The sequence below is a fragment of the Chrysemys picta genome, chromosome 1, assembly GCF_011386835.1.
Source record: "Chrysemys picta bellii isolate R12L10 chromosome 1, ASM1138683v2, whole genome shotgun sequence".
In the NCBI taxonomy this organism is placed as follows: domain Eukaryota; kingdom Metazoa; phylum Chordata; order Testudines; family Emydidae; genus Chrysemys; species Chrysemys picta.
In genome coordinates this window covers 92253462-92279735 of record NC_088791.1, presented here as the reverse complement: position 1 = coordinate 92279735, position 26274 = coordinate 92253462, and the positions used below count along the sequence as shown (strand labels likewise).

The following is a 26274-nucleotide window of genomic DNA, read 5'->3' as shown; positions in this document are numbered from 1 at the left end:
TACAGTAGCCCCCTGTGCTGTTTATTTTGAGGTTTAAATCCATACATTTTCAATTTGATGCCGATGCTTGTATTAATGACGCAGACCTGCAGGGTGGCAGTGTGAGGGAGAGATCTGGGAACTTGGGCAGGGAGACAATTGGAGCTGTTCACACCTGGGAAGGTACAGAGAGTGGTTGGGGATTGTGGGATACGTACATTTACTGGACTTTTCTTCTGAAACCATCAGCAGTGGAACAGTTAGCAATGTTGGCATTTCAATATTCGTCACGAGGTTTGAGACCTGACACTCCATTGAGATCAATGGGGTGTGTTTCAGCCCCCTCCCACACACAAGTTATTGTTTCAGGGTCTCTGCAGACTCACAAAGTCAATACTGCACGTGTTACACTCGGTTTGTGTTTCCAGTGTTACCTGCTCAACCAGGCGGGCTAGAAATGTATTGTTTTTGACTGAAAGCTCCAATTCTGCAGCACGGGCTGGATTCCACAGCAAATGGCTGGCCATTGAATCAGAGATGACATGAAACCCTGTCTGTGGACAGCAGATTGTTCCCCCACCACTAAAAATCAGCCACCTCTGGGGTGAAACATAATGCACAGCAGCGCTTTAGGGCAGGAAGAGAACAAGAACATGTTCCACTGAAACTGCAAGAGGAACGTAGGGAGGCAAAATGGAATTGTTCAAGCTATGATTTGGCACAGAAGCGGGGGCGGGGGAGCAGGAGGGGATGCTCCCTCATGAAAAGCACCATGGGATTGTCAGAAGGAACTCTCACATCTGCCTTTTCCTCTCAATGCGATTTCCTCTTTGAATTCCCTCCCCTGCAACACACACTGCACACATACTTCCCTTCCAGCCCCCATCCCGCCAGAACCCCAGAGCTCAGTCTCCCATAGCTACGGTCAGGTCTGCTCCTTTCCGCTGTGCAATGGAAATCTCACTGCAACGTGGATAAAAGCCCATTAAAGCTTCTCTCTCACTAAGCGGCTTCCTACTAGCTGGTCGAGTGCCTCCACAGCCACACACTGCTGATAAGACACTTCAGCAGCTGCAGCATGGCCACTCCCTCTTACGCTTTGCTCTTCTTGGTGCCTCTGGCTTGTGCTTTTCCTGACCTCTTTTCCTTGCTGGGGCTTCTTTCTGCTTTGATTTTGGCCTTAACTTTGTCTGGATGGGCCCTTCTGCCTTTCTCCATGCCCCAGCCTGGGCAGCTTTTGAAGACAGCAGAAAGCTTCACCTTCTGCCCGCGGACTTCTGCTGGGGACCCACAGGTGGCTCCCACGCGCAGGTTCAGTTTGTCAATCCATCTGAAAATGGGGAAAGAGACAGAGGAAGGAGATGAGAAAAACTCCAGGTGGACTTAGCCAATTACTGGCACAAATGGCTGTGCTGGCAAACCAGGGCATTTGCTCTCTGATAACAAGTTCAAAGGGAGTTTGGGGCTGGCTTGACAGCCCTGGAGAGTGATGCCCTCTGTGTACCCCTGGAACGGGGACAGCTCAGGCAGGGCACTTCAGTCTCCCCACATGTGCAAACAGTTTGGAAAGTTTTAACACCCCAAAAATGCAGTTGTAGAGAGTAAGAATCGCAGCCGCAGTCACCCCAGCCAGGACATAGTTCAAGGGTTCCCAGTCCTCACACTTCAGGGTATAAGGTGAGCAGCAACTGAGGTCATGAAGAAGTACATGGCAGGCTACAGCACAATGAGGTGCATTATGTGGCGTTTACACCTCCCTTGGAAGCATCAGGCATTGGGAATTGGGTGAGACAGGCAACCAGAGGACCTGTGGTCTTTTCTGATCTGCCAGTTCCTTTGCTTTTCCTCTTTGCCCTCATCTACCCATATGCCTCAGTCCTACTGTGGAGAGCTCCTCTCTAGGCAGGAGGGCCCAGATCCTCAAAGGTATTTAGGCACCTAATTCCCATGGATTTCAATGTTCTCATGGATTAGCCTCCCTGCTAAGACTGGCAGCAAAGTTGCATATTGGTCCCCATTGCAATGATATTTTCAATGTGTGAACACCTCCCTGGCAGGAACTGAGCAGAGATCCACACCCTCTTATCAGTCAGACCCAGCCAGGCTGCTGGACCTAAGCAGTGACTCACCTGCGCAGTGGGAGGAGTTGGCAGTCGCAGTGGAAGGGGATGTCTCTCAGGTTGATGACCTCCAGCCCTGTGAAGCTGCGCAAGTCAGGCACGTTATACATGTTGTTGTTGTCCAGGTACAGACTCTTCATCCTGGGACCCAGACCAGCAAAGGCCCTTGAGGAAAGCTGCAAATGGTGAGATGGGGCTGATGAGTCAAAGGAAAACAGCTGTGGATGATTTTAATAGGGAGTTAGATATCTGCATGCACTTTCTGATTGTGTGTGTGTGAGAGAGAGAGAAATAGCTCTCATTGGTTCCTGTCTCCACGGTGAATGGGGCTTGTGTTACTGTCACTTCGTATCAATACTTCCCAGCACGCAGGTCAGTTTGATGACATAATTTGAGACAAAGGAAGTGCAGGAGCTTATTGTGAGAGAAGCAGAGACTTTCAGTAAAGTGAGTTCTCTGTCTTTATTGGTTAATGTAATTGTGGTACTTAATATTTAGTGCTAAATATTAATTCCCTTAAATAGCTCTGAAAGCCTCTACTTGCTTGACATATTGAAATATTGCACTTTGTGTCTCTTAACCTGCATCAGACTCAAGTTGTCAGTGTCCTATTTCATTTTGCATTATTTTCTGGATTGTAAACTCTTTGTAGCAGGGAATTTCACCTGTTCTGTGTTTGAAAGTGCAGGGTAAATGTACGGTGTTCTATACATGTGTGTGTGATTCTTAGTAGCTATATTTAACACCCTTTTCAATTTGATATTTTGTTCTTTTTGGCAACGGGGTGTGTTACGCTTAGTATAGCTTTTCACTTTGCCTCAGGTTTTCCTTTAACTAATGGCAAGGCACTGAACTGAGCAGATTGTAGTGGCTTTTTCAGTCCCTGGGTAACTGATTGTCATCTTATTTTTTATCTCAGTTTAAACAGGCCCCAGTCCAGCTAAGCATGTAAGCATGTGCTTAACTTTAAGTATATGAGCAGTGTCATTTTCAAGGTCGCTACTTGTGTTTAAGTGCTTAGTTGGGTCAGCGCCGTAGAGTACGTGCTTTCTACTTGCAAGACTTTGTGGATCCGATTCCCCTTTTTAATTTAATCTCAGTGGCAGAGATTGTCAGTTGCTGTGACAGTCACAAAGGGAAAAGCCCACTCCGCTTTCCCCCCTCTGGTTTTCAGGTTTGGTTCAGTCCCGCATGCTCAGGATGGTCTCTAGATTCCAGGAGCACCTCAATAACCACCATTCCTGCGGCACTTCCTTTGAGGGGCTGTGAAAACCAGCACTGAGGATTCTGGGGTCACATGTGAGGAAAGATTCGGTTACAAGTAGCTGAACAAGGGTTTCATGCTATGAAAAGCTAACAAGACCCCTTTAATTTACATAACCAGTTTGGGTTGCATTATTGGGACCTCAGAATGTACTCAAATTTCCTTTGAAAGGGAAAGAAGAATTTGGCAGGGACATGTTCCACTTCTCTGCAAGCAGGAGAAACGCTGGGCTCTGTGGTGGCCTCATTCTGGGTTTTGAGAGTAAAACCGATCAGGGTGGTTGAATGGCCAGGCAATCTCCCTGGACCCAAGTTTGGCGCTCTCCTTCCCCAGGGCTGGGAGATGCTGTGAAAGCAGCGTGGGAGGCCCTGGATGTGGCCTTGTTGAGCCTGAAAGGAGCCTTGGCTGGCAGGAGGATAGTGGCAATTTGGGGTGCTTGAGAGGAGAGAGAAACAGGTGAGTAGCAGAGGGGAATCCCTTGGAATAGGTCTTCACAGGACAAGAAGAATTATTGACAAATTGGAGGAAAGAGAAATATCAATTATTAGGACCCTGGGGGGAGGAGCTTAGGGCAGGGTCTACAGCCCATTGAAAGAAACAGGAATCTTTCTATTGACTATCCTTGGCTTTGGATCAAGCCCTTAATGAGGACAGATGAAAGGAATGAAGAGCCTGTAACCTGGCTGGGCTATGACATGGGGAGGATCTGGCACCTGTGAAAGGTGCAATTGCCAAGGAGGGGGAGAGAGGGACTGTTGGGGCAGGCCGAGGGGGCATAAACACTAGGAGTAACAGGATAAAACTGAACAAAGGTGCAATTCAGGCTAAATATCGGGAAGCTTTTCTTCCAAGTGAGGTCTCAGGCTGAGCAATCATCTCCCAAGGGAAGTGGTGCAAGTGCCAGTGTTGGGGCCATTGCTTTGGGTTGGAAGACCCTTCATTTCATCCAGAAGAAACATTGGAACGTGCTGCAGGGAAGCGCCCTGCAGTGGGAGCAGGGAGGAGAGGTGACCAAACAGTAACTTGTATAGTAGGATTTAGCTTTATCAGACTGGGGCACTCGCCCTTCTCCCTCCCTCCCTCTCACCTGTTCTAGCCCCATATTATCCAGATACAGGTGCAGCAGGGACCTGGCTACAGGGAGGAAAGCTCCATCCCCAATAGACTTGATGGGATTCTTGGACAGCTTCAGCTCACTAAGGACAGGCAAACCCCGGAGGGACCCCGTGGGCACTTCCTGCAATAGGTTCTCATCCAGGTGCAGCTTCTCTAGCATCTTGGCAGGGCTCAGGGCCCTGGGGGACACACGAGTGATGCGATTCCCGCTTAGGTAGACCCAGCGTAGCTGCCCTGCCCCAGCCAGGTCATTGTCTGACAGCTGGCTGATGGAGTTATGCTGCAAGTGGAGGGAGAAGAGGTTGGGCAGGAGGCTGAAGGCCCCCGTGGGCATCCGAGTGAACCCATTGCGGTCCAGGTACAGGTAGCTGAGCTGGGGGGCCCCATCAAAGGCAGCAGCATCTATGGCAGCAATGTTGTTGTTAGACAGGTAGAGGTAGACCAGCTTCTTTAAGCCCTGGAAGGCCCCCGGCTGCAGCTCCGTGATCTTGCAGCTTTGCAGATGGAGCGAGACCAGCTTCTTCAAGCTGGGGAAGGATCCCTTGGGAATGGAGTGGAACTCATTTTGGCGCAGGTCCAGGAGCTGGGTATTGCCTGGGAACCCCTTGGGGATCTTCTGGAGGCCTCTGTTCTCGCAGTTGCTGTGTTGGAAATCAGGGGAGCAGGCGCAGACTTTTGGACACCTCGTCTTAGCATCTCCCTCTGGCTCCCTCCTGGGGGTGGCTGGGCTGGGGAGCCGCTTCTCGTCCAGGGCAGGGCCCCCACACTTCATATCAATGGACCTCAGCGACTCCAGCTGCTCACCTCTGAAGGCGCCAGGGCCTGCACATGGCACATCGGCCTGGACCCTTGCTTTCTCCATCCACTCCTTGAAGGGCCGCATGTAGCAAGTGCAAACCACGGGGTTTCCTGTTAAGTTGATTTTCTTCAGGTGGGCGGCTTCTGTCAGCGGCTGCAGCACCTGCAGCTGGTTGTTGTGGAGGTCGACTGTGTGCAGCAGGGGGCTCTTCACAAAGGCTTTGTGTGAGACATCCTGCAGGGCCATGTTGTCCAAGAACAGCTGCTTCAGTGAAGCCATCTCAATGGCCTCCTCGCCGATGTAGGTGACAGGGTTGTGTCCCAGGTCCAGCCATGTGGTACCCGACAGCCTCGACAGGGCCTCTGTGGGCAGGGACTGCAGTTCATTGTGGTCCAGGCTCAACCTCCTCAGGGTCAGCAACCCACCAAAGGCCTCCGTGGCTATGACATGAAGTGCATTATGGGACAGGCGGAGCCACTTGATCAGCTGCAGGCCCTGGAAGACCATATCAGGCAGGTAGACCAGGAAGTTCTCGCCAAGGTTGAGGAAGTTGAGGAAGCCCAGTTGGCTGAAAGCCCCTGGCTTTATCTCTTCTATGCGGTTCTTCTCCAGGATGAGCTGCTGAAGAGAAGACAGCCCATCCAGGGACTCCTGGTAGATGAAGGCTATGTTGTTGGAAGCCAGGTTGAGGTAGATCAGTCGTCCTAGTCCCCTAAAAGACCCTTCCTCAATACTCTCCACGTTGCATCGCTGCAGGTTTAAGTGGGTGAGGTATGGGATAGGGAGGAAAGCTCCTCCAGGGATGACTTTTATGTTGTTGCCACGGAGATCCAGTTTTTGGGTGACCTGTTGATTACACAAGCATCAGTTATTGAAGATGGAATCCACAACCTTTCCCACCCCTCTGCAGCAGAGTGACGGGCTGTCCCAGTCCTCTCTGCAGCCGTTATCACTGTGACCTGGCCAAATCTCACAAGCAGGCTCAGTATTGGCTCATGCCTGGTCAGTACTTGGAAGAGACACTTCCCAGAGCACCTCCAGTCTGCTGCAGAAAGTTGTGACGGGGTCTCAATAGGGACCGTTCATCCTGCTGAACCAGGCTTCCTGCAATGCGGCAATCGCTAGCATCCTGAGTGAGCCTTAGTTCAGTGCTGACTCAGAGGGGAAAGTGCCTCCTACACCAACATCACCTTCCTACAGCCATCTGGGTTTCCCTTGTTTCCTTATTTCACCGTCTGACTCTGCTTTAGCGTATGGCCTGTAACAATCACCACCTTGGAGGGACCTGACTGTGTATTGCCCAGTAAATATTGTAAGTGTTTTTTTGTCTCGATCAGATGAGTTATTTTTATGTTGTTGTTCGGTAGAAGAGCTGACCCTGAGCAGACCAGCTCATCTTGCATATGGATCAAACCCCCCCTTCAGATTTTCACATCAACGGCATTGAAAAGCTGTGAGGTTACTGCACAAATCTTTCGGAAACCCAGATATCTGCACGAAGTGAACCACACCTGCCTGCATCTCGTTCTGCCTCTTCTCCCCTGTCCTACAACAGCCTGTGTGGCTCAGTGCTGTGCAGGGAGAGAGAGGATCAGACTGGTGCCCAGATGCCCCAGGGGGTGAGGAGCTTTGGTGGTGGTGGCAGCGGCAGCAAGTGAGTGGGGAGCAGTTTAAGAGCACTTTGTGCTGTGTTTGCCTCTGACTCTTCCCTTTCCCCGCTGTGCCCAGGGACTGACCTGTGGGATGGTGATGGGCACCTCTGTGAGGTTCTTGTTCAGACACATGACGTGATGCTTTATGTTATCGCAGATGCAGATCCGTGGGCAGCGTTCGGCAGCCGCTCTCCTGACAGGGAAGAGAGCTGACACCAGGAGGAGGCCCAGGGAACCCCACATCCTGGAAAGCAGCTACAGGTGAGAGAGAGAGGGAACAGGCACTCCAATCAGACAGAGACATGCATTCCCACAGTGCTTCTCGTCCCCACGGACCCTAAGTGCTCTGCAGGCTGCGTCCCTTGGGATGGCGGCGGATTGTGGCAGCTGTTTCACGGTGCATTGCAATGCTCCAGCCCCGTTTGAGAGACAGGGAAGGGGATAGTGTGACTAAGGGAAAGTGCAGCGGGAAGTTTAGATTACTTAGGTATGAGCCTAGTTTTAAGCAGGTGAGTTGTCCCATTGAACTCAATGGGAGCTGGATTAATTCTGGTTCCATTCTTGGACTCGAGGGGGTGGGGCTACGACTCTCATGCTTAAAGCTAAGCACATGCTTACGTGCTTCACTGGATCAGGGCTTTAGAGGGAAGAGCAACCTCGGCTAAATCACCAGTACCTCCTCCTGCAGCACTTGGACTTTCCTTGGAGGTTTCCTTTCCAAGTACGGACCAAGTCCAACCTGCTTCAGCTTGTGAGATCTGATGTAATCTCACTCCAAGGCAGAGTGGCTAAAGGACAACACTGGTGCTGCCAGAAAAGGAGTGGAGAGCATTCTGCAGACACAAGAGCATGTGCTAATGTGAATGTGACAACACGCTTTACCGTTGCCATATATCCCAAGAGAAGGAGGGTAGGAAATGGCAGTAACTCATCGCCATTCTGAGTAAATCACACTAGCAGTAGCACTGTTCCAATGCAGCCTTGCTCGTAAAAGATTGTAGTTGTACCGCAACTTCCAATTGGTAGCTGAGTGCTTTACAAATGCTAATTAGCTTAGCCTCACCCCACCCCTGATAGGCGGATCTGTAATGTCTCCTCATTTTACAGAGGGGTAACATTATTATTATTATTATTATTATTTTATTTTATTTTATTTTATTTTATTTTATTTTATTTTCAAGTGTCCCAAATGTGCAAGGTACTTCCCCATAACAAGTAAAAGACAATGATCCCTGCTCCAGCAAGTTTGCAATCTGTGTTGGAGTGGACACACCAAGGAAGGGGTCAGAAGAAGGCAACAATGGGAGGTGAACAGGAGGACAAGGTTGTCCATAATAAGATCAGGTGGTTTGGAAGTGAGGTGTGGACCCATCTGGATGGCTCATCCAAGCTGAGTCTGTGTTTGGTTTGTTACTTCCACCTTGTTTCCCCATAGACTTCCTGGCAGAGGTGGGTTCTTAGAAAAGGCTTGGATGAGGTGAAAGGAGGTGGGCTTGGCGACTGTATTGTGGGGGGTGCCCCAGTCATAAGGGTCAGCAGGGAAGAAATCATGGGGATGGGGGTGTTTGTGAGAGGCTGGGAAGGAATGCTGAGGCTGGTCGCACTGGCAGAGCAGGTTGGATGTGGAGGTGGGACATTTGGGAGGAGACCATGTCTGAGAGGCCGGGCTTAGGAGCAAAGACAAAAAGGTTGTATTTGCTGTTCAGGAGGGTGCGGAGCCAGTGAAGTGACTCAGTGGGAGTTGATGTGGTTGGAGCAATTAGTGAGAGAGAGGTGGTTTTGGCAGCAGCATTTACAGATGGATCAGAGGTGGTTAAGGCTGGTTGACTGAAGAGGGATGAAGACAAGCGACCTGATCCTCAGGGCAGAAAGGAAAGTGTGGTTTATTTGAAATATTGTGACGGAATGAGTGACGGGAATAAGTAATGGCCTGGATATGTGGGGAGAAGGAGAGACAGGAGCCACAGATGTCCGCCAGGTTATGGGCCAGGATGATGCAAGAGATGATGGTCTGGTCAGCTGTAACCCAGAACAAAGTCAGTGAAGATGTTTGGTAGGGGAGACTGTAAGCTTGTTTTTGGCCATGCCGAAATGGAGTTTACAGTGAACTGCCCAAGAGGAGCTGTTGGAGAGTCAGTGAGAGAGCGGTCCATGGCAGAAAACTGTATCTGAAAGTCATCAGCACACAGGTGACAGCTAAACCTCTGCGAAGAGATGAGGTCACCCAATGATGGGATAGAGAAGGAGAAGAGGAGAGGACACAAGATGGAGCGCTAGGGAGTGTCCATAGAGAAGTGGGAAAGGAGGGGGGAAGAGCCATCAGCGATGCAGGAGAACCAAGCAAGGTGAGAGTCACAGGTCAATGGCAGCAGAAAGGTCAAGGAGGATGAGGATGGAGGATAGGCTTGAGATAAAGCCAGGAAGAGGCCTCTAGAGACCTTGGAGGGATAAGAAGTAAGGCCTGGGAAGGTTAAATGACTTGCCTGAGGTCACAGAGTCAGTGGCAGAGCAGCCCGAGAACCCAGGGGCCTTACTCCCGACCCTGAGCCTGCCCACAGGCCCGTCCGTCCTGCCGGGGGTTACACAGGGCAGGAAGCAGCCAAGGCTTTGTGAGGCAGTGAATCCGCTCTGAGCGCTGGGGATGTGGCACACCCTGGGCCGGGGCCTTCCAGCTGCTGTTTTAGCCTATTAGTGTAAGCTAAGAATGTGGCTAGAAGCAAAATGGGCAGCATTAGCAAAGGCGTTTTGAAGGGTCAGTGGAGTGGCAAAAATGTATGTGGGAGAGTCCAGAGCTGGGGGAAGGGGGGAGGGGTGATCTCAGGGGGAGGGGGGCGAATAGCAAATGTCAGCGTTCACAGCTCTGTCTGCAGTAGGGCTCCCACCCTTGCAAACCCCAATGGAGCTGAGCTGAGCCGAGCCGAGCGTAGACAGGGCCCACGACGGTGAGTCTCCTGAGCCGGGTCAGTGCCGGCTTTCCAGCCATTGTTCTGTTAATGCATTTCCCTTCTGTGGCAATCCTGTGCCCCCACAAACAGCGCTGCTGAGCCTGTCCTCCAGCACCCCCGGCTATTCCACGCCTGGGGGTCCCACTCACTCCTCTGCTAGTGCGCCTCACTCCTGGCCTGCGGCATCCCCTGCCCTGGGCCCCACATGCACTGCCCCTCCCAGCCCCCCTGCAACAGCCCCAGCTATCCCAGCCCTGGGCCCCACACAGCCCTGCTGGCTCACCTCAGTGCTGACCAACGGCACCCATCCCAGACCCCACTCACACACACACATGGATTGCGATCCCCCTTTACTGCACCCCTGGCTTATCCCAGTCCTGGGCTCTGCCAGTACAGCTCAGTCCTGACCTGCAGCCTTCCTGGACACTGAATGCCAAGTCTCTCCTGAGCAGGGAGCGCTCAGCATACTGCTTGTGCAGTGTGGACAAACCTCCAGTACCAGGAGCTGCATTAAGATCCTTGAAATCATTTTGGCTTAGTATGTGAAAGTCGCTGCTGTCACAGCAGTGAGAGGCTGCAACCCAGCCTCGTCGTCCCCCTGTCCAAGCCCCCAACAACTTACCCAGCTGCTTCCTCCTGTTTGCACAAGGCAGATCCTGCCCCAGGAAAGCACGACTAGGGTAACGCGAAACCGAGGACAGTGAAGATGGGAATGGCAAAGCCAAAGGGACTGAAATCCTTTCACCCAGCAGCTTCCAGAGTCCTGTGAATTCTCCTGGTGGGACTGGGTGTGTGTGGTTTCCTTTACTCACAGAAATGAGGGCTGAACGGAGCTTTGTGTTGCTTTCCCAGCCTGGCTCATGCTCACACAGAGCTGGCAGGGGAAAGCAGAAGTGAAGTGAAGCGCAGCCTTTGGGAGAGCAGCAACTAATCCAATGCATCCCTCCCTACTTGCTGAGAAAGCCTTTGGTAGAGGAAGGGCTGAGGAATTTAACCCCCTTGTCTTGAATGTCACAATGCCATTAAAAATAATATCTGTGTTAGAACTAGACTGACTCCCTTCCCCCATGCCCCTCCTCTCCTCTCTCTGTGTATACGTGTGTGTAGACAAATGATCTGTAATCTAAAATATAGACATGACATTAAAATAAATAAAAACCTACTTCTCTCTAATCCAGCATGAGGCTTTACCTCTGAAATGCTCATAGATTAAACATTAGCAGCTTCCACTATAACTAATTTAGCCATTTTGTGCACATTTATATATTTGTATTACTATAGACTTAATGCTTTCTTATATACATAATGCTTTCTTTTAAGTCTACAGTAATATACATTACTGGTATGTGCTGAGTGACAGTTGATGTAGGAAACAGGTTTCTGAATGTCCTGACTGTTGTGCATTTAAAACCTAACCTTAATGCTGCATTCATTTGTTTTATTAAAGGAAGTGCCTGTGTCTCTGTGTGCATGTGTGTGGTGTTTTCGCTTTGCAGAAAGAGTTGGGAGGATGGATGGGTAGTTTTGCACCAGTGCTTTCTTTCACGACTGGAGTTTTAGCTTCTCTGGCAGTGGTGGTGTCGCCTATGAAATCTGTGTGAGGACCCACAGTCAGCAAGAGCTTAGGAACATAACCCTGCCATCTTTTTTTTTCTTTTAAATCTTCCAGGGCCCTGATCCAGTGACTTGCTGAGAAACTGATATTCTTTGATTCCAGTGGGAGTTGCTTGTTCTCTGCACCTCTCAGGAACTAGGGTGACCAGATGTCCCGATTTTATAGGGACAGTCCCGATTTTGGGGGCTTTTTCTTATATAGGCTCCTATTATCCCCCACCCCCATCCTGATTTTTCACACTTGCTTCTCTGGTTATCCTACTCGGGAACAGGCCATTAGTTTGCAGAGAGCTTTAGCTGTCACCCCATTGTGATGCTCAGACTCCTGCCAGTCAGGTACAATGCCCTGGATTATTCAGGTGGAGGGGAATTTGCATTTAAGCCTTTTTCAGAAAAAGGTTGAAATGTAATTTTCATAAAGGAAAATGCTGATTTCTCACTCACAAATGTCTCAGCTATTTAGGTCCCTGCTCCTCCTTAACGGATGCATTAGCATGTACCCCTGTGCCGTTATAGCGTCACATTGACATCAGTGGGATTCTGTGTGGGTGCAGGAGTCCCCAGAGTCAATGGAATCCCACGTTGAGAGGCAGGGCTAGTGCATCTATTTGCAGGATCAGGGGTCTACTTCTGGTGCTGCACCCTAATCTGTCTGAATGAACGTCAGCACTGGGTCTACTCGGACGGACTCTGGTTCCTAGGCTTGTACGAGTGAGGACTTGCTGGAGGGGAGATGCTTCAACTCTCTGGGTAGGCTCCTTGCTCAATGTGCCCCACTAGCATTGTAAGGAGAGTGAGGATGGCAAACGTAGCTGTGGTCACCTGAAAGGGGGCCGTCTTTCTGACAGGAGCGCAAAGTATTGCTCTGTGGGGATCATTAAAACGTTCAGGTGACCACAGCGTGCAGAGCCGGGCGTTGTGATCGTCAGCTAGACAACATCTGCGATAAACTCTTGGCTCCGGAAACGCAGACCTCCCTGCCTGCGGCTCAGAAGGCGGCAATGCCACTATCTCAGGGCCTGATACTGCTCCCATCTGGGCCCAGTGAGGGCAGGGTTGGGGGCTCGGTCACAAGCTGGACCAGCTAGGGGGCCCCATTGTTGCACGTCTTCCTCACCTGAGTGGTCCCACTGACTCAGATGTGGCTGTTTGTGTAAGAGCTGCAGGAGCGGGCTCAATGTTTAGTGCCTGATTGCCCCAGAGATTTGGACTGTGCACGTTGTATTGTTATTGTAGGGTTGCTCAGATGTTGGATCATGCTGGTTTGTGGCTGGGTACGGAGTTTACTTGTCTTGCTGAGCCAGACTCCATCTGAGAGATCTTTGGGAAAGGATTGTCCTTGAACCAGTGCACGGAATGGCTCAGCTAAAACTCTGCTCCTGTTTGAATTTAACAAGAAGACGCGTTGCAGAGGGAGGGGGCGGAGGCTGGGCAGCGGGACACAGGAAAGAGAAACACAGGCGACTTGTTTTGAATGTAAACGTTGTATGCACTGGGGAGAGGAGGGTGGAATTTTCCACTGTGCAGTGGAGTCTCTCCTTCCTGTGCGCACAGCGGGGAGTGGGGTGAAGGGAGGAGGATTTCTGTGTAGGGAGGAGACACACAAGACTCTGGCTTTTTCTGTCCTCCTCACAGACCTCAGCCTTGGAGGGCCTGCCCCTCCTCGCTCTCCCAATGACACTGGCTTCTTTGTGTGGGTTGGGTGGCCGCAGAAGCCAGACGATGCTGCTGCTCTTTGATCCAAGTAGAATGGGGCTGGCTTGCGGTAAATGTTAGGCCTGCGTCCTTCTAAGCGACAAATGCCCCAGCCTACCTGCCCCTGTGACCTCTGCCCTAAGGGAGTAGCCCTCACTCAGCAAGCCGCCCCTTTGGCTTCGCTAGGACGCCTTGTGTGAATGCGGCTGTTGCAGGATCGGACCCTTTGCTTTGAAAAGGAAACATGGCCGGGTTAAAGCTGAATTAATCCCTCCTTTGAGAGTGGGGGGCAGGGATGCCTTGCGATTGCTCAGCCGCTTAAAGCCAGCTTTTGGGGGGGATAGAATAACCATTTACCGCTCGGTCTCCAGTTCTGAGCCAGCCACAGGTCAGTAGAGCCCCAAACTTGATGTTTTCCTGTGGTTGTTCAAGGGCCCTTGTGTGTGGAGGGCTCAGGTTAATTTCTTGTAGGACAGGGATCAAATCGGGCTGTCACCTTTTTGAAAGTTTGCTTCAGGACAATTCCATGATACAAACCGTATTAAGGGACCCAGTGGCTGCCTGTTCTCCAGCCCCGTCACCACAACTGCCTAGAGACACCAGATTCCACAAGATGTGAATCCAAGTAATTTCCTGCCTGAATTATTGCAGACGCTGACATCAGCACAGTCATATCATCTGTGTGCACTTCACCAGGTAGATGTACCATCACAAATACAGTTCCAGAAAGGAAAGCATCTGTTTGGCAGTATCAAACAGGGAGCAAACCAAGCCAGTCAGCTAAACAGATGTCAGACTGCAAAAAATAAGCTCCATCTACAACCCAACCTCTGTCCACCTGTGATACCAAACTGAGATGCCATTTGCAGGAGATTGCACAAACCTTCATAATGTGATTCTCTTGCCTCTGATATGAAATTGTTAACAACACTGTTGACGTTCAAATGATCATCATTAGGCTTCAGAGTGTACATCATATTGAGATGATTGAGGCAGCTGATATTTCTCTCAGGCCTGATGTCAGGAAGACATTGCTGCCTCAGTTCATATCCAGTCTGATTTCACTTTTTAAGCTTAGGTTCTAGAGCACATGATGTAACCTCCAGGGGAAGGTATCAGTTTGTGAAGCTGCCATGAGCCAGCCAATGACTGGAGATTTCAGAAACTGCATTTCATGCAAAGCCTCAACAAACTCAGACGTATTCCCAGCGGAAGAAAACGCCAGAGGCAAGGAGTTGCTATTGACACTTCTCTGCTCCCCAGTGCCCACAAGTTTCATGCTTCTCTGCTCCCCAATGCCCACAAGTTTCACGCTATGGACAAAAAGCCAAAACTTCTGGACTTGGTGGGACATCACAGGAGCTCTGTGCGTACTGGGGTGTGGCCATTTCAGGCTTTATAGACAGGGACCAGCACCTTGGTTTTCACTTGAAAATGGTTTTCAAACCTGGCTCATTTCCTAATGCGGAGGGGGACAAAGGGCCTGAAGGAGGGCTGGACAGGCTCAGGTGTTTCAAACACTGATGCATGCTGGGTTCCAGACTTCGTGGCTGTATTTTTTTTATTTGTTTTTTATTTTTTTTGCTGCCTTTACTTTCTCCAGCTCATCTGTATCCTTTCTCCCTGCAGACAATAGGAGGAAACAACTCATGTCCTAGCACCGCTTCCTCCATCAGGTTATGTGACTTGTTGGATGCATATGAGCTGAAAGGGGGAAGAGTCACCAGGACAATCATTCCACAGCACATGGCGTGTTTGGAGAGGGGCTAAAGCACTGGAGCTGCGCAGCAAATAACCCCCAGCAGAGCCGTCTCTCAGGACAGGTAAGGGAGATGGAAAGCGCCAGCAACATTGAGTGTCTTTGTCAGTGAAGGGGTAGGGGGAGCCCCGGGGAGGCAGGGCAGAGCAAATGAGAAATGCTGTGCATTTGGAAATAGCTGCTGCAAATGGGTTATTTTGCTACATTCACTGGTTTGGAAAAAACAGTGAAAACATAGGTTTCATAGTAGCAGCTGTGTTAGTCTGTATCCGCAAAAAGAACAGGAGTACTTGTGGCACCTTAGAGACTAACAAATTTATTAGAGCATAAGCTTTCGTGGGCTAGAAGTGGGCTGTAGCCCACGAAAGCTTATGCTCAAATAAATTTGTTAGTCTCTAAGGTGCCACAAGTACTCCTGTTCTTTTAGTGAAAACATAGAGCAAGTACTTCTAGCTGAAAGCAAGCAAAATTGCTGCTCAGTGGAGGCTAGATGGGAGCACGAATATGCAGCCCCAAAGGAAACCATTCCTACACTATTATTAGTCACTTATAGATAAGCCTAGAGCTTCACAGAACTGCCCCCACAGAGTTTGCAGTGTTGACCTGAATTTTATGGGTTAGCTGTTATGGCTTGCCACTGATCGCATCCGACCAGAAGATTTATAGGTTCTTGTCCAATTCAGACTACAGGGTCCGAGAACTCAGAGTTCTATATCAGGAGAGGACTCTCGGGGCGCTTGGCAAAAACACTTACACTGAGGAAAACACCAAATTGATAAAAGCTTTATTGAGATTAACAAAAGAATAATAAATGCTATGAAACTTTTGACTGCAAAACAGTAAAAGAATTCCACAACTCCTGGTGGTAACATTCCTATTATAAATACCTTAACCTAACATACCACTCCCTTCCTTGAGGAACAGGTAATAGGAGGTGAAGGACCAGCCTTACTCCTGACATGCCCGATAACACAATGGTTCTGGCTTCCCCAATAGTTAGGAATGTTGAGTAGTTATACTGTACTACACACGCTGAGCTGATAGCGTGATGGAAGATAGAATGATGGGTAGATAAAAAGATAGTCTATAGAACATAGGAGAACAAAGAAAAGAAAAAAGCTCTCTAAGATATCCTTACATGGTATTTTATAGGATCCTGACACTATGTAATTCAGGCCCAAACTATTATACCGAAATCTTACTTCTGTACCCTAAGAAATTTATGGGTACCCTTCTCCTATAGGTTAGTGGATTATGACACATACTCTCCACTTATTAATAAGGATTGTCTCACTCCAAAAACTGCCAAGCTAGGCTCTCTTGGCGACTTCCAGGTTTGTGGTGCACCCTGCGATTACCAACCGGTTGCAGACGCCGAATAAACCTGTTCAGTGTTGGGTGTAGTTCCTCCCTTCGGTTCCCCAAAGTTCAGGGACCATTTCTATCTGTGCCAAAGGTTGCCAGCCTTTATGCTGACTTACTATTAACTGATCATACTTTTAGCTGTTTAGGTGATCTTACCGGATACAGGCCCGTAGGCTTCTTGCATTTCAGCAAAACTTATTCTATGTATAATTATTAGGAAACACATATCATATGCCTCAACACATCCTAATTTCATAGGAATTCATACTGATAAAATATAAGAATCATGTATGAAATGGATTAATTCAGAAAGAAACATATTTGATACAGCTGGCTGGATTAGTAGGATATAATAGTTAGCAAAGTAATCCTATGGGCTACAGCAGTAACACAGGAGACAATAAACTCAGAACAAACACAGACTCGCACCCAAAGGGTGGCAGAGAGACACATCCTGGGTCCAATCCAGTGGCTCAATGGGAGTTTCCCAGGTAGAGGGCTACAGGATCAGGCTCCCAGGTTAAAGAGAGAGAGTTGCATCCTGGGGAAGAGTGAAAGAGACAACATCGAGAGGCGGAAGAGGGGATTGGTAGGCGGGAGTCATACTCAGCAGAGGTAGATGGGGAGAAGTGCTGGGGGAGGAGAGACATGCAGTGTGAAGAGGAAGAGAGTGCAGAGATTCCCACTGATGGATAAGGTACAGAGCGATGAGAGACAGAAGATTAGCTGGTTTAGAGCTGGCTGTGCCCTATGGGGAGAACAGTGACATCTTAGGGGCCATGAAACGCTGAGCGCCTCTTTGCACACGGCTGTAGTGCAGGGTGGGGCCACACTCCTGTTGGCTGTGGTCTCCGTGCTTCCCTGGCCTGTGTTTCTCAGACGGACACTCTGGTCTCCTCATCCCGGGGAGCTGCAGCCGGGTCACCAGCGCGAAATAGAAAGTGGATATTGTTTTTTCTTTTTCATCGTGTCCCCAGCCTAGCCCCTAGGAGTGAGCAAACACAGTCTCCACTACACATTAACTCCACCACCCCACTTCTGTTACCAAGACAGAAAGAGACAGCAGCGAGATTCCATGGGACAGGGCAGAACTCTACAGGTGCCCAAGCAGCAGTTACAGTATATTGAAATGGAAAGAGGAGGGTTGTCCCTGCACCAGCTAAGGCGGAGGGGGGAGTTCTCCCTCTGATATAGCAGAGTGGGGTAGCTCTGCTTCCCCCTGTACTTTAACCCCAGCACCCAAGTGGCACAATCATCACTCTGGCGAAGGAGTGTCTGCAGTCAAGAACGGTGGCTTTTTTTAGGTATGATCTTTTTATTCTACACTAAATAAAACAGAACAGAACAGGAAAAGGACAAGCTGTGACGGTGGTTTGCACCATCATAAAGTCTTATGGGTTGAGGGCCTTACTGCAAAGCACAGGGCATGTATCCAACGGGGCCCGGGTCTCAGTGGTGCTGGTGTGAGTCCAGAGTAACTCCACAGATGTCGGTGGCGTAACTGCAAACTTACCCTGGTGTAACGAACACCAGAATCTGGCACATGGGGCACCGCCGCCGTGTTTAGGAATCTGGATGTCCTTGCAGTGCATATAGAGACCCATCGGAGGGTGTGAGATGAGCATCCTAGGACATTGGTTTCCCATCAGTTCAAGCAGCTAAGTCCAGTGATGAGTAAAAGGCTGCCGGGGAGGGGAGGAGAGATGATCTCAGACACCCCGTTCTTGGAGGATTATATTGCTGATGTCAGAGAGTGTTTAGTGGTGCAGGGAGACAAGTGATTTGATCAGGAACATCATCCTGTAGTCCCCTCTAGCTCCAGTGGGTCCAGTTCAGTTTACAGCTCCGACCATGATAATGGTTCTACCAGCTCCTCCCTCAGCACCCTGGGCTCTGGGTTGCTCTGCTCTCCCTGACCTGCCCACCAGGGCGAGGGATTCTGCCAGTCAGGACTGCTCTGCTCTAGTGGCACCGACTCTGCAGGGCAGAGCCTGGTGGCAGCTGGGACATGGAGCTATCCAGCTAGAAGGGGCCATGTTCCAGCAGAGACTCCCCTGACTGTAGCCACACCTTAACCAAGGAAACCGGGGCCGGGGGAGACCGCAGGGCTGCGTTTCCTGCCGGTCAGATTGCCGAGTCAGCGTTTCTCTAGAAGTCTGTTTTGTCGTGAGTGAACAAAAGGAGGAAGCCCTGGCTCTCGGCCGTTCCTGTTCGCTCCCTCGGCTTTGGGCTACACAAACTTGATTCAGGAGGAGACGGGAGAGAGAGTGTCCCCCTGCCATGGAAGAGAAAGAAAGGGAGCAAGACCAGGGCAGATAGAACGTAGAGGAAAACAACAGGAGCAGTCACAGAGACAGTGGGGGTCAGATCCTTTGGTGGTGTAAAACCGTTGCCTTCAGTGCAGGAAGGCTGATTGACACCACCTGAGTCTCCAGCCCTGGGAGCGGGAGGGAATCCAGAGGGAGAGGAGGAAGTAGAGGCACGTGGAAGCAGAACAGGTGAGGAGAAGAGAATAAAAGAAGGCAGAACAGCGAAAGATAAAGCTACCCAACCGTAGAGCCAATCTGACTAATAGTACTCCTCTTTCACCATGTTGTCCTGTTGCCCTGGCAGGAAGGAGAACGTTGGTATGAACTGGTGAAAATCTGTTGCCAGCCAAAGCCAGACCTGGTGATTATTCCAGACCACTTGAAGCCCTAGAAACCCTCCAAACTTGTGGAACAAAATATCATTAGAGGTGAGAAGCCTAATTCCCTGCTCTCCCAAAGTGGGAGCCCAGAGCAGTAAGTGTTGGCCACCGTGCTGATTTCTGGAATGCCCCTGGTCTGCCCAACTCTGGGCAGCAGGAATGAAATTTGAGTCTCCTCTCTGGCACAGCAGTGTCCCCTGGGAGGGCTCAGGGCAACTGGGAGTCAACCCTGGATGAGGATCTTCCTCATGGCAGGGTAGAAACCAGTTCGGGCATTGGGCCTGCTCTAGGACAGGAGAGTAGGAATCAAAGCCAGGTCTGCTATGTGGCACAGCATTGATCCCTAGGGGCGGTGAGGTGAGCAGCTTCTATTCAGAACATTTCAAGAGAAAATGACAGAGGAGAATGACCTGGGTGTATTGATTGATCACAGGGTGACTGAGCCACCAATGTGATGTGGCTGAGAAAAAGGCTAATGCAGTCCTAGAATGCATCAGACAAGGTATTTCTAGTAGAGACGGGGAAGTGTTACTGCCATTTTACAAGGTATTGGTGAGACCTCATCTGGAATAGTGTGTGCAGTTCTGGTCTCCCATGTTTAAGAAGGATGAATTCAAACTGGAACAGGTGCAGAGAAGGGCTACTAGGATGATCTGAGGAACAAAAAAGCTACCTTATGAGAGGAGACTCAGAGGTTGGCTTGTCTAGCCTAACCAAAAGAAGGCTGAGGGGAGATATGACTGCTCTCTATAAATACATCAGAGGGATACACACCAGGGAGGGAGAGGAGTTATTTAAGTTAAGGGCCAATGCTGGCATAAGCACAAATGGATATAAATTGGCCATCAATAAGTTTAGGCTTGAAATTAGATGGAAGTTTCTAACCATCAGAGCAGTGACATTCTGGAACAGCCTTCTGAGGGGAGCAGTGGGGGCAAAAATCCTAACTAGCTTCAAAACTGAGCTTGATAAGTGTGTGGAGGAATGGTATGATGAGACTGCCTACAATGGCATATGGCCCAGCTGCATCTGCCATTGTAAATATTCCCAACAACTGGTGATGGGACACTAGATGGGGGAGGGAGGCTCTGAGTTACTACAGAGAATTCTCTCCCAGGTGTCTGGCTGGTGGGTCTTGCCCACGTGCTCAGGGTCTAACTAATCACCATATTTGGGGTCAGGAAAGAATTTCCCCCCAGGTCAGATTGGCAGAGATCCTGTGGGGTTTTTCACCTTCCTCTGCAGCATGGGGCATGGGTCACTTGCAGGTTTAAACTAGAGTAATGATGGATTCTCTGTAACGTGAAGTCTTTAAATCATGATTTGAGGACTTCAGTAACTCAGCCAGAGGTTAAGGGTCAGTCTATTACAGGAGTGGGTGGGTGAGGTTCTGTGGCCTGCAATGTGCAGGAGGTCAGACTAGATGATCATGATGGTCCCTTCTGGCCTTAAAGTCTATGACACTATAGCAGCTGCTGACACAGCACAGTGAGTCTTTAGACTGTGGCACTGGAAACATCTGGTCCTGGCCACGGTTGGAGGCAGGATACCAGACAGGATGGAGCAATGGTCTGATCTGGTTTCAGCAGTTCCTTTGTTCCTATGGGTCTGCCGCATAGAAATGTAAGGCCAGAAGGGAGTTTGAGAGGTCATCTAATGCAGCCCCCTGCGCTGAGGCAGGACCCAGACAGTACATCATCACATGCAGCTGGCAGCAGATGAGCCATGTCACTGGTTCCGAGAACTTCATTCTCTGCTAGCTCTTGATAACAGAAACTTATTGATAAAGTGACGGGAATCCAGAAATGAGGATCTAAAATCAACGAAGGGGCTACAGGAAATGACCTACGGAAAGATTTAAAATAACAATATTCCCGTAGCTCAGCCCAAGCCGAGTGAGGTGACAAGCACATACACTGTCAGTGGGGTAAAAACAAAGGGGCTAAGAACAACTGTTCAGATTGATTCAAAGGTTTAGTAAACTTGGAGTGATAGGAGCATGTTGGCTGCATTATATTACATCTCCTAACAGTGAGATCTGCTGGGCTATGGAACAGTCCTCTGTGGACAGTGGGTAATTTAAGAGTGGTCTGGACAAATTCCCTGGAGAATATAGCATAGGGAAGGACAGTCTCAGGGAGGTGTGGACACAATGTGATCTATCCTGTTCCCAGCCCTTTTACAGTATGTATGAATCTGTTTCACTCACTGCCTGGCTTGTCTTGCAAACAGAGACGCTATGTCGAGGCTCTGGATTATGGTCCTTGTTCTGCTGTGGATTCCAGTCATGGCCATCGCACAGCTCCCAGGCAATGTCCAGTGCCCTGTGAATTGCTCCTGCTTCTTCTCCCAGTGGTTTGTCCGGTGCTCCAATGCCAGCTTATCCTCTCTTCCCCCTGGCATCCCCAATGCCACCGTGGAGCTCGACCTGCAGCACAACCAGTTCAGCACCCTCTCAGCAGGCTTCTTCCCAGAACTGGCTGAGATCAGCATCATTTACCTTGGCAGCAGTGGCATCCACCAGATTGAGCCGGGGGCTTTTCAGGGGGTCAAGAATCTGTACCATCTCCACCTGGACAACAACCTCCTGGAGCAGGTCCCAGAGGGTGTCTTTGAGAATCTGACAAATCTGATCTTCCTGCACCTGGAGCACAACCAGATTGCTCACCTCCTGCCAGGTATTTCTGGATGGATAGGCCTCCAGCTAACTGAGCAACCAGCATTACCAGCCCCATGCCTCTTCTCTACTAATCCCTGCCCAAGCCGTAGGTCTCCTGAAGACCCCACGCTGCTGAGAGGATGGGGGCCAGAACTGCCACCAACGGGTCCTGCATGTCCATGATACAAAGTCAGCACCTCCTTCTACCCAGGGGAAAATGGGAGGGAGTAACTCAGGGCTGCGGGAGAGGAGGTGCCTCATGATCAGAGATTATTGAAGCACAGAACATTTGATATTGGCTTGACCTGGTTGGGGGGTCTCTCTCTCTCTCTCTCTCTCAGGTGGGTTCTCTTCTCTGAAGCAGCTCAGTGTCCTGGACCTGAGTAACAACCTGCTGCTGGAGCTCTCCGACCAAGCCCTTCATGGCCTCCCGCGGCTGCGTCGGCTCTACCTGAGTGCAAACCATATTACCAATGTCTCCAGCAAAGCCCTCCCAGGCACCCTGCGGGCCCTCAGCCTAGACGGGAACCAGCTGGCGAGCGTGCCCGCGGCCATCCGCACCTCTCCCATGCTCTCCACTCTACAGCTGAGTGGTAACCCCATCCGGAAGCTGACGTCTCTCTCCTTTGGGAGGAGGCTTCGGTCCCTAAGGCAGCTGTTCCTGGACAGCCTGGCCCTGGAGCAGGTCACCAACTTGGCTTTCACCAGGCTCCGCTGGCTGGAGCTGCTGAGCCTGAGGAACAACAGCCTGGAGTCGCTTCTGCCTCTGTCCTCCCTGAAGTCGCTCTCCACTCTGTATCTGACCGGGAACAAGTGGCGCTGTGACTGCAAACTGATCTGGCTCCGCACCTGGCAGAAGAAGGTGCTCCGGAAAGAACGCAGCCCCGTGGAGTGCAGCTCCCCGGGGGCGCTACAGGGACAGCTCCTGGTGGACATAGAGGTAACGGCCTGTGGTTCCAGAGTACATGAAAGTGGTGGGCTGGGGCCAGGACGCACTGGATTTCCAGTCCAAGCCTCTCTCCCCTTCCGCCCCAAGGGCTGGGAGTGCTGTGAAGGGAGCCATGGTTCATGGCACCAGTACTTTGAAAGGGAGACGACCAGTGTAACCAATGCCCTTGCCGATCTCATGGCAGGGTGAGGCCTGGCCAGTATGCGGATGGGACCCGGACAGTTCCATACTTAAATAACTCCCACGCGCCTCATTCCCCTGGGAAGCTGAAACTCGGTCCTTTAGCTTGAAAACATGGGCCCCTTCCGCAGAGTTGAAGATCTCTCCTGGTTGGAGCTGATAGCAGCTCCCTGACCCTCGGTGCTGTGAGATAGCCACTTTCAGGCTCGGCCCCCACAGCGCTGCTAGCTGGAAGGTAGTGCTTTTTGGTGGAGGGGCTGGGGAGATCACAGGAAATCAGAAAGCAATTGGGGTGTGTGTTAATAGGTAGGCCTGGCATGGCATTAATGTGTTTCAGTGGTTGGGGGGGAAGGTGCACACAGGATGGGTTCGGCAGCCTGTGAAGGGAAGAAAGAAGCAGATGCGCACTCTATTTTCTGTGTGTTTTGTCTTCATTTCCTTCCTTTCTCCTCTGCTCAGTCCCTCTCTCTCCCCCTCCTTTTCTCTTTCCTGCTTCCCCCACCCTCCCTAGCTCTTGTGGGGACCAGGAGGGGCTGCTGGGCTAGGGTGTGGCTGCAGAGGCCATCCTGCAGTGCAGAAGGCGCTGGGTGTCAGCGCTCGGAGCAGGCCGCAGCTTATGGCAGGCTCTGGGTCCCATGTTATGTGAGGCGTGAATAAAAAATAATAAATTGTTCAAATACAAGCTCATGTTGGCTTAATGCAAAGACCAGCACAGCTCTTCCCTTCCTCTCTCTGCCACAGCCTTCTTCATCCTCTGTCACATTCACACTCAGCCTGTCCCTCCCCTCACCCCTCTCCTTCCGTGTCCTGCTGCGATCCGTTCACCTGCAGTGCAGGGAAGGTGAACACAGCACACAGATGCCTTTCCTGGTATCTGTCTGGGGGAAGTTGGGCCACAGCCGTTCAACCTGCTATCAGCTTTCCCAGCTCAGTTGGCTGGTGGTCTCCTCGGGGGACCAGAATAGTTCACAGAAACAGGACAAAATGCCACTGGAAACTGAGCCAGTCCTGGTTCCGAGACACATGGTCACCTGAAATCAGAGCCACTCTGACATTCTTGCCCATAAAAGACCCCCGGACTGATTGTGTAAGAGGTATTAGCTTATATCAGAGAGGCAGCCGTGTTAGTCTGTATCCACAAAAACAACAAGGAGTCTGGTGGCACCTTAAAGACAAACAGATTTATTTGTTAGGCACTCCATGCATCTGAAGAAGTGGATTTTTATCCACAAAAGCTTATGCCCAAATAAATCTGTTCAACTTTAAGGTGCTACCAGACTTCTCGTTGTTTTTTGAGGTATTAGCTTGGTATCCTGGGACAGTTCTAACCTGAGTAATTTATATCCTTCCAGTCTAACCGATGCCTCCACTACAGTTTTCACTGGAACAGGCATTCTCCACTTCCTGTCCTAAACCCCTCAAAATAATCTCCCACTCCTATCTGGGATTGGGGTGCAGGATGGCTGGGCTGTTCCTTCCCAGAAGCTTCTGCCTGTCAGTGGGGAGGAGTTATCCCTGCTGGTGCTTCATCCAGGCCCTAAAGAAATGGAAGACCTGATTCTCTCTCATGTGGATTTTTTTTTTCACCTTGCCCAGTTACAGAAGCTGACTTGCCCACCTTTTGGGACGGACTCCACCACCCTCAGCCCCGCTGAGAACACGAATACACCCATGGCCATTGCTCCACCCAGAGACATACCTCTCCCAGGGGCTGCTACTACAGCTACTGCCATGACCTCTGCCGCCCTGATCACCACGAGGAGGCTCCCCAGCTCCACCACGCGCTCACCTACCTCCCTTCACCGTGTGCCGGAGAGGTGGGACCCATGCTTAGCCGACCACATCAGCAGCGTCAGCATCAGGACAAAGGGTGACACCTCCCTGGTGGTTTCCTGGTCTTTCTCCGGTGACCACGACCAATTTGAGGTGCGGTACACGGCCAGCCGGGATGAGCAGGTGCTGCGGGTGGTGGGAGGGCTGGCCGAGGTGACGCTCCATGATCTCCTCAGGGGGACCGAGTACAGAGTCTGCGTCATCCCCCAGAATGAGAATCTGCTGGAGTGCCAAGCCCCTGCTGCCCGGCAGTGCACAGCAGAGCGCACTGCCGGCCTTCCTAGTGACACACAGCCCATGCATGCCCCGCTCGGCCACAGCCACTCAGCCGTGGGTTTCGGCGTCACTGTCGCTCTCCTAGCACTCGCAGCACTGGCCCTGGCTGTCACCTACAGACTGCGGACGCGGCCGATCCAATTCCAGCGCTACTATGATGAAGATGGGTCACCCCTTCATCGCAGGAGCAGCAACCAAGCCAAGATGACCACGGACCCAGTTGACGAGAGCATGGAGGACGAGGACTGGCACAGTTATGTGACAGCTGCCGGCCGGTGCCCAGAGGAGAAAGTAGACTGCACCGTGTCTGCCCCACCCAGGTTCACACTTACATCCACACCCACGTATGTGACTCTGTGATTCTAACTGCTTCCCAGCATCCTACGGCTGAGCAGGAATTGCCTCATGGGATCTGCCACTCACCCAGGGACCTGACACCATAGAGCCCCGAGGAGTAAACCAGACAGTTCTGTAACCGCCCCTTATGACTGACATGGACAATAAAACCGAGCCCTAGAAAGTTGAGATGGGAAAAGCCTGTGGCTTAGGGCCCTTTTTGTCCAGCCCAGTCCATGCCCGTTCCAGCCAGTGCAGGGTTGCTCCCGACAGAGAATCCCCAGGGAGGGTCTTGCACAGCCTCATGAATAGTTTTGAAGTGCTGGATCTCCATTGGGGTACCCATGTGATTCACAAAGCCTTTCACAGCCGGGGTGATGTAAAAAGGCAGGGTTGGTGACTGGTTTCCATGACAGGCAACTTCTACATCGCTGAGGGGTTGCTATTTATAGCAAAGCTGGACTGGAAATCGCAGGAGAACCCGCTTTTGGAGTCAATTCCCCCCCTCCAGGGTGGATTGTTTACAGCTTCTGCCACCCTCCACCCCCCAAAAATAGCAGCTCTCTCTCTTGCTCGTTGTTTTGGCATGTAGTTTTGCATTTGTGGGGGTGGGGTGGATATAAGAAGGACCCAGAGAAGGGGAAAGGCAGAAACAATGTTTGCAGCTCAAGTTTGACCAGAGCGGAGGCCCACTGAAGGCCAGGGGGGAGCTGCAGGAGCGGAGAAGGAATTTGCACCAGTCCTGCCTAGCCCATATGAAAGGCAGGGGAGGAGAGTTGGGTGTTACGCGATGGGGCGAGCGAGGAAAGAATTGAGTTTCTGGTGCAGTATAGGGTTCAGGTCAGTCGGTGCATCTAGAACCCTGACATCATGGAGGATGTGAATTCCTAGCCCAACAAGCCGTTCAAAGCTAACAGTCACTGTCCTTTGCTGGTAGCATTTAACCTTCCCGCCCACCCACCCCCACCACTGTCTTGGTGCAGGTTTTTTAATGTTCTGTTTTATCCAAAATAAAGGTGGGGGGGCTTCCAAGCTAAAACAAAA

The 26274-nt window shown here is 50.8% G+C and overlaps 2 protein-coding genes across 4 annotated transcripts; one reads left to right on the top strand and one right to left on the bottom strand.

Annotated features, from left to right (window-relative positions):
* CHADL (chondroadherin like) lies at nucleotides 1-7173 on the bottom strand. The gene is made up of 4 exons (XM_005302566.4): nucleotides 7015-7173; nucleotides 4451-6124; nucleotides 2109-2275; nucleotides 1-1309 (listed from the first exon to the last, which is right to left on the bottom strand). The coding sequence occupies exons 1-4, from the start codon at nucleotides 7171-7173 to the stop codon at nucleotides 1072-1074; spliced, it is 2238 nt and encodes a 745-aa protein (XP_005302623.2). The 3' UTR covers nucleotides 1-1071.
* LOC101936552 (chondroadherin-like) lies at nucleotides 2248-26274 on the top strand. 3 transcript variants are annotated; one of them, XM_008179271.4, is made up of 7 exons: nucleotides 2248-2284; nucleotides 7088-7191; nucleotides 14814-15007; nucleotides 18922-19045; nucleotides 21230-21675; nucleotides 21998-22596; nucleotides 24382-26274. In XM_008179271.4, exons 5-7 carry the CDS (start codon nucleotides 21237-21239, stop codon nucleotides 25252-25254), a joined length of 1911 nt encoding a protein of 636 aa, XP_008177493.2. In that variant the 5' UTR covers nucleotides 2248-2284; nucleotides 7088-7191; nucleotides 14814-15007; nucleotides 18922-19045; nucleotides 21230-21236; the 3' UTR covers nucleotides 25255-26274. The 3 variants fall into 3 exon arrangements, with proteins under 3 accessions (XP_008177493.2, XP_008177492.2, XP_065435845.1); XM_008179270.4 differs by lacking the exon at nucleotides 18922-19045; XM_065579773.1 differs by lacking the exons at nucleotides 2248-2284; nucleotides 7088-7191; nucleotides 18922-19045 and adding an exon at nucleotides 8141-8237.

What these genes read in the sequence shown, in the direction of transcription:
- LOC101936552 (XM_008179270.4), top strand. Translation starts at nt 21,237, where the DNA reads ATGTCGAGGCTCTGGATTATGGTCCTTGTTCTGCTGTGGATTCCAGTC. An exon ending in GATTGCTCACCTCCTGCCAG is followed by an intron (nt 21,676 to 21,997) that starts GTATTTCTGGAT and finishes TCTCTCTCTCAG; the next exon opens with GTGGGTTCTCTTCTCTGAAG. An exon ending in AGCTCCTGGTGGACATAGAG is followed by an intron (nt 22,597 to 24,381) that starts GTAACGGCCTGT and finishes CACCTTGCCCAG; the next exon opens with TTACAGAAGCTGACTTGCCC.
- CHADL (XM_005302566.4), bottom strand. Translation starts at nt 7,173, where the DNA reads ATGTGGGGTTCCCTGGGCCTCCTCCTGGTGTCAGCTCTCTTCCCTGTC. An exon ending in TGCCCATCACCATCCCACAG is followed by an intron (nt 6,125 to 7,014) that starts GTCAGTCCCTGG and finishes TGTAATCAACAG; the next exon opens with GTCACCCAAAAACTGGATCT. An exon ending in CAACTCCTCCCACTGCGCAG is followed by an intron (nt 1,310 to 2,108) that starts GTGAGTCACTGC and finishes CCCCATTTTCAG; the next exon opens with ATGGATTGACAAACTGAACC.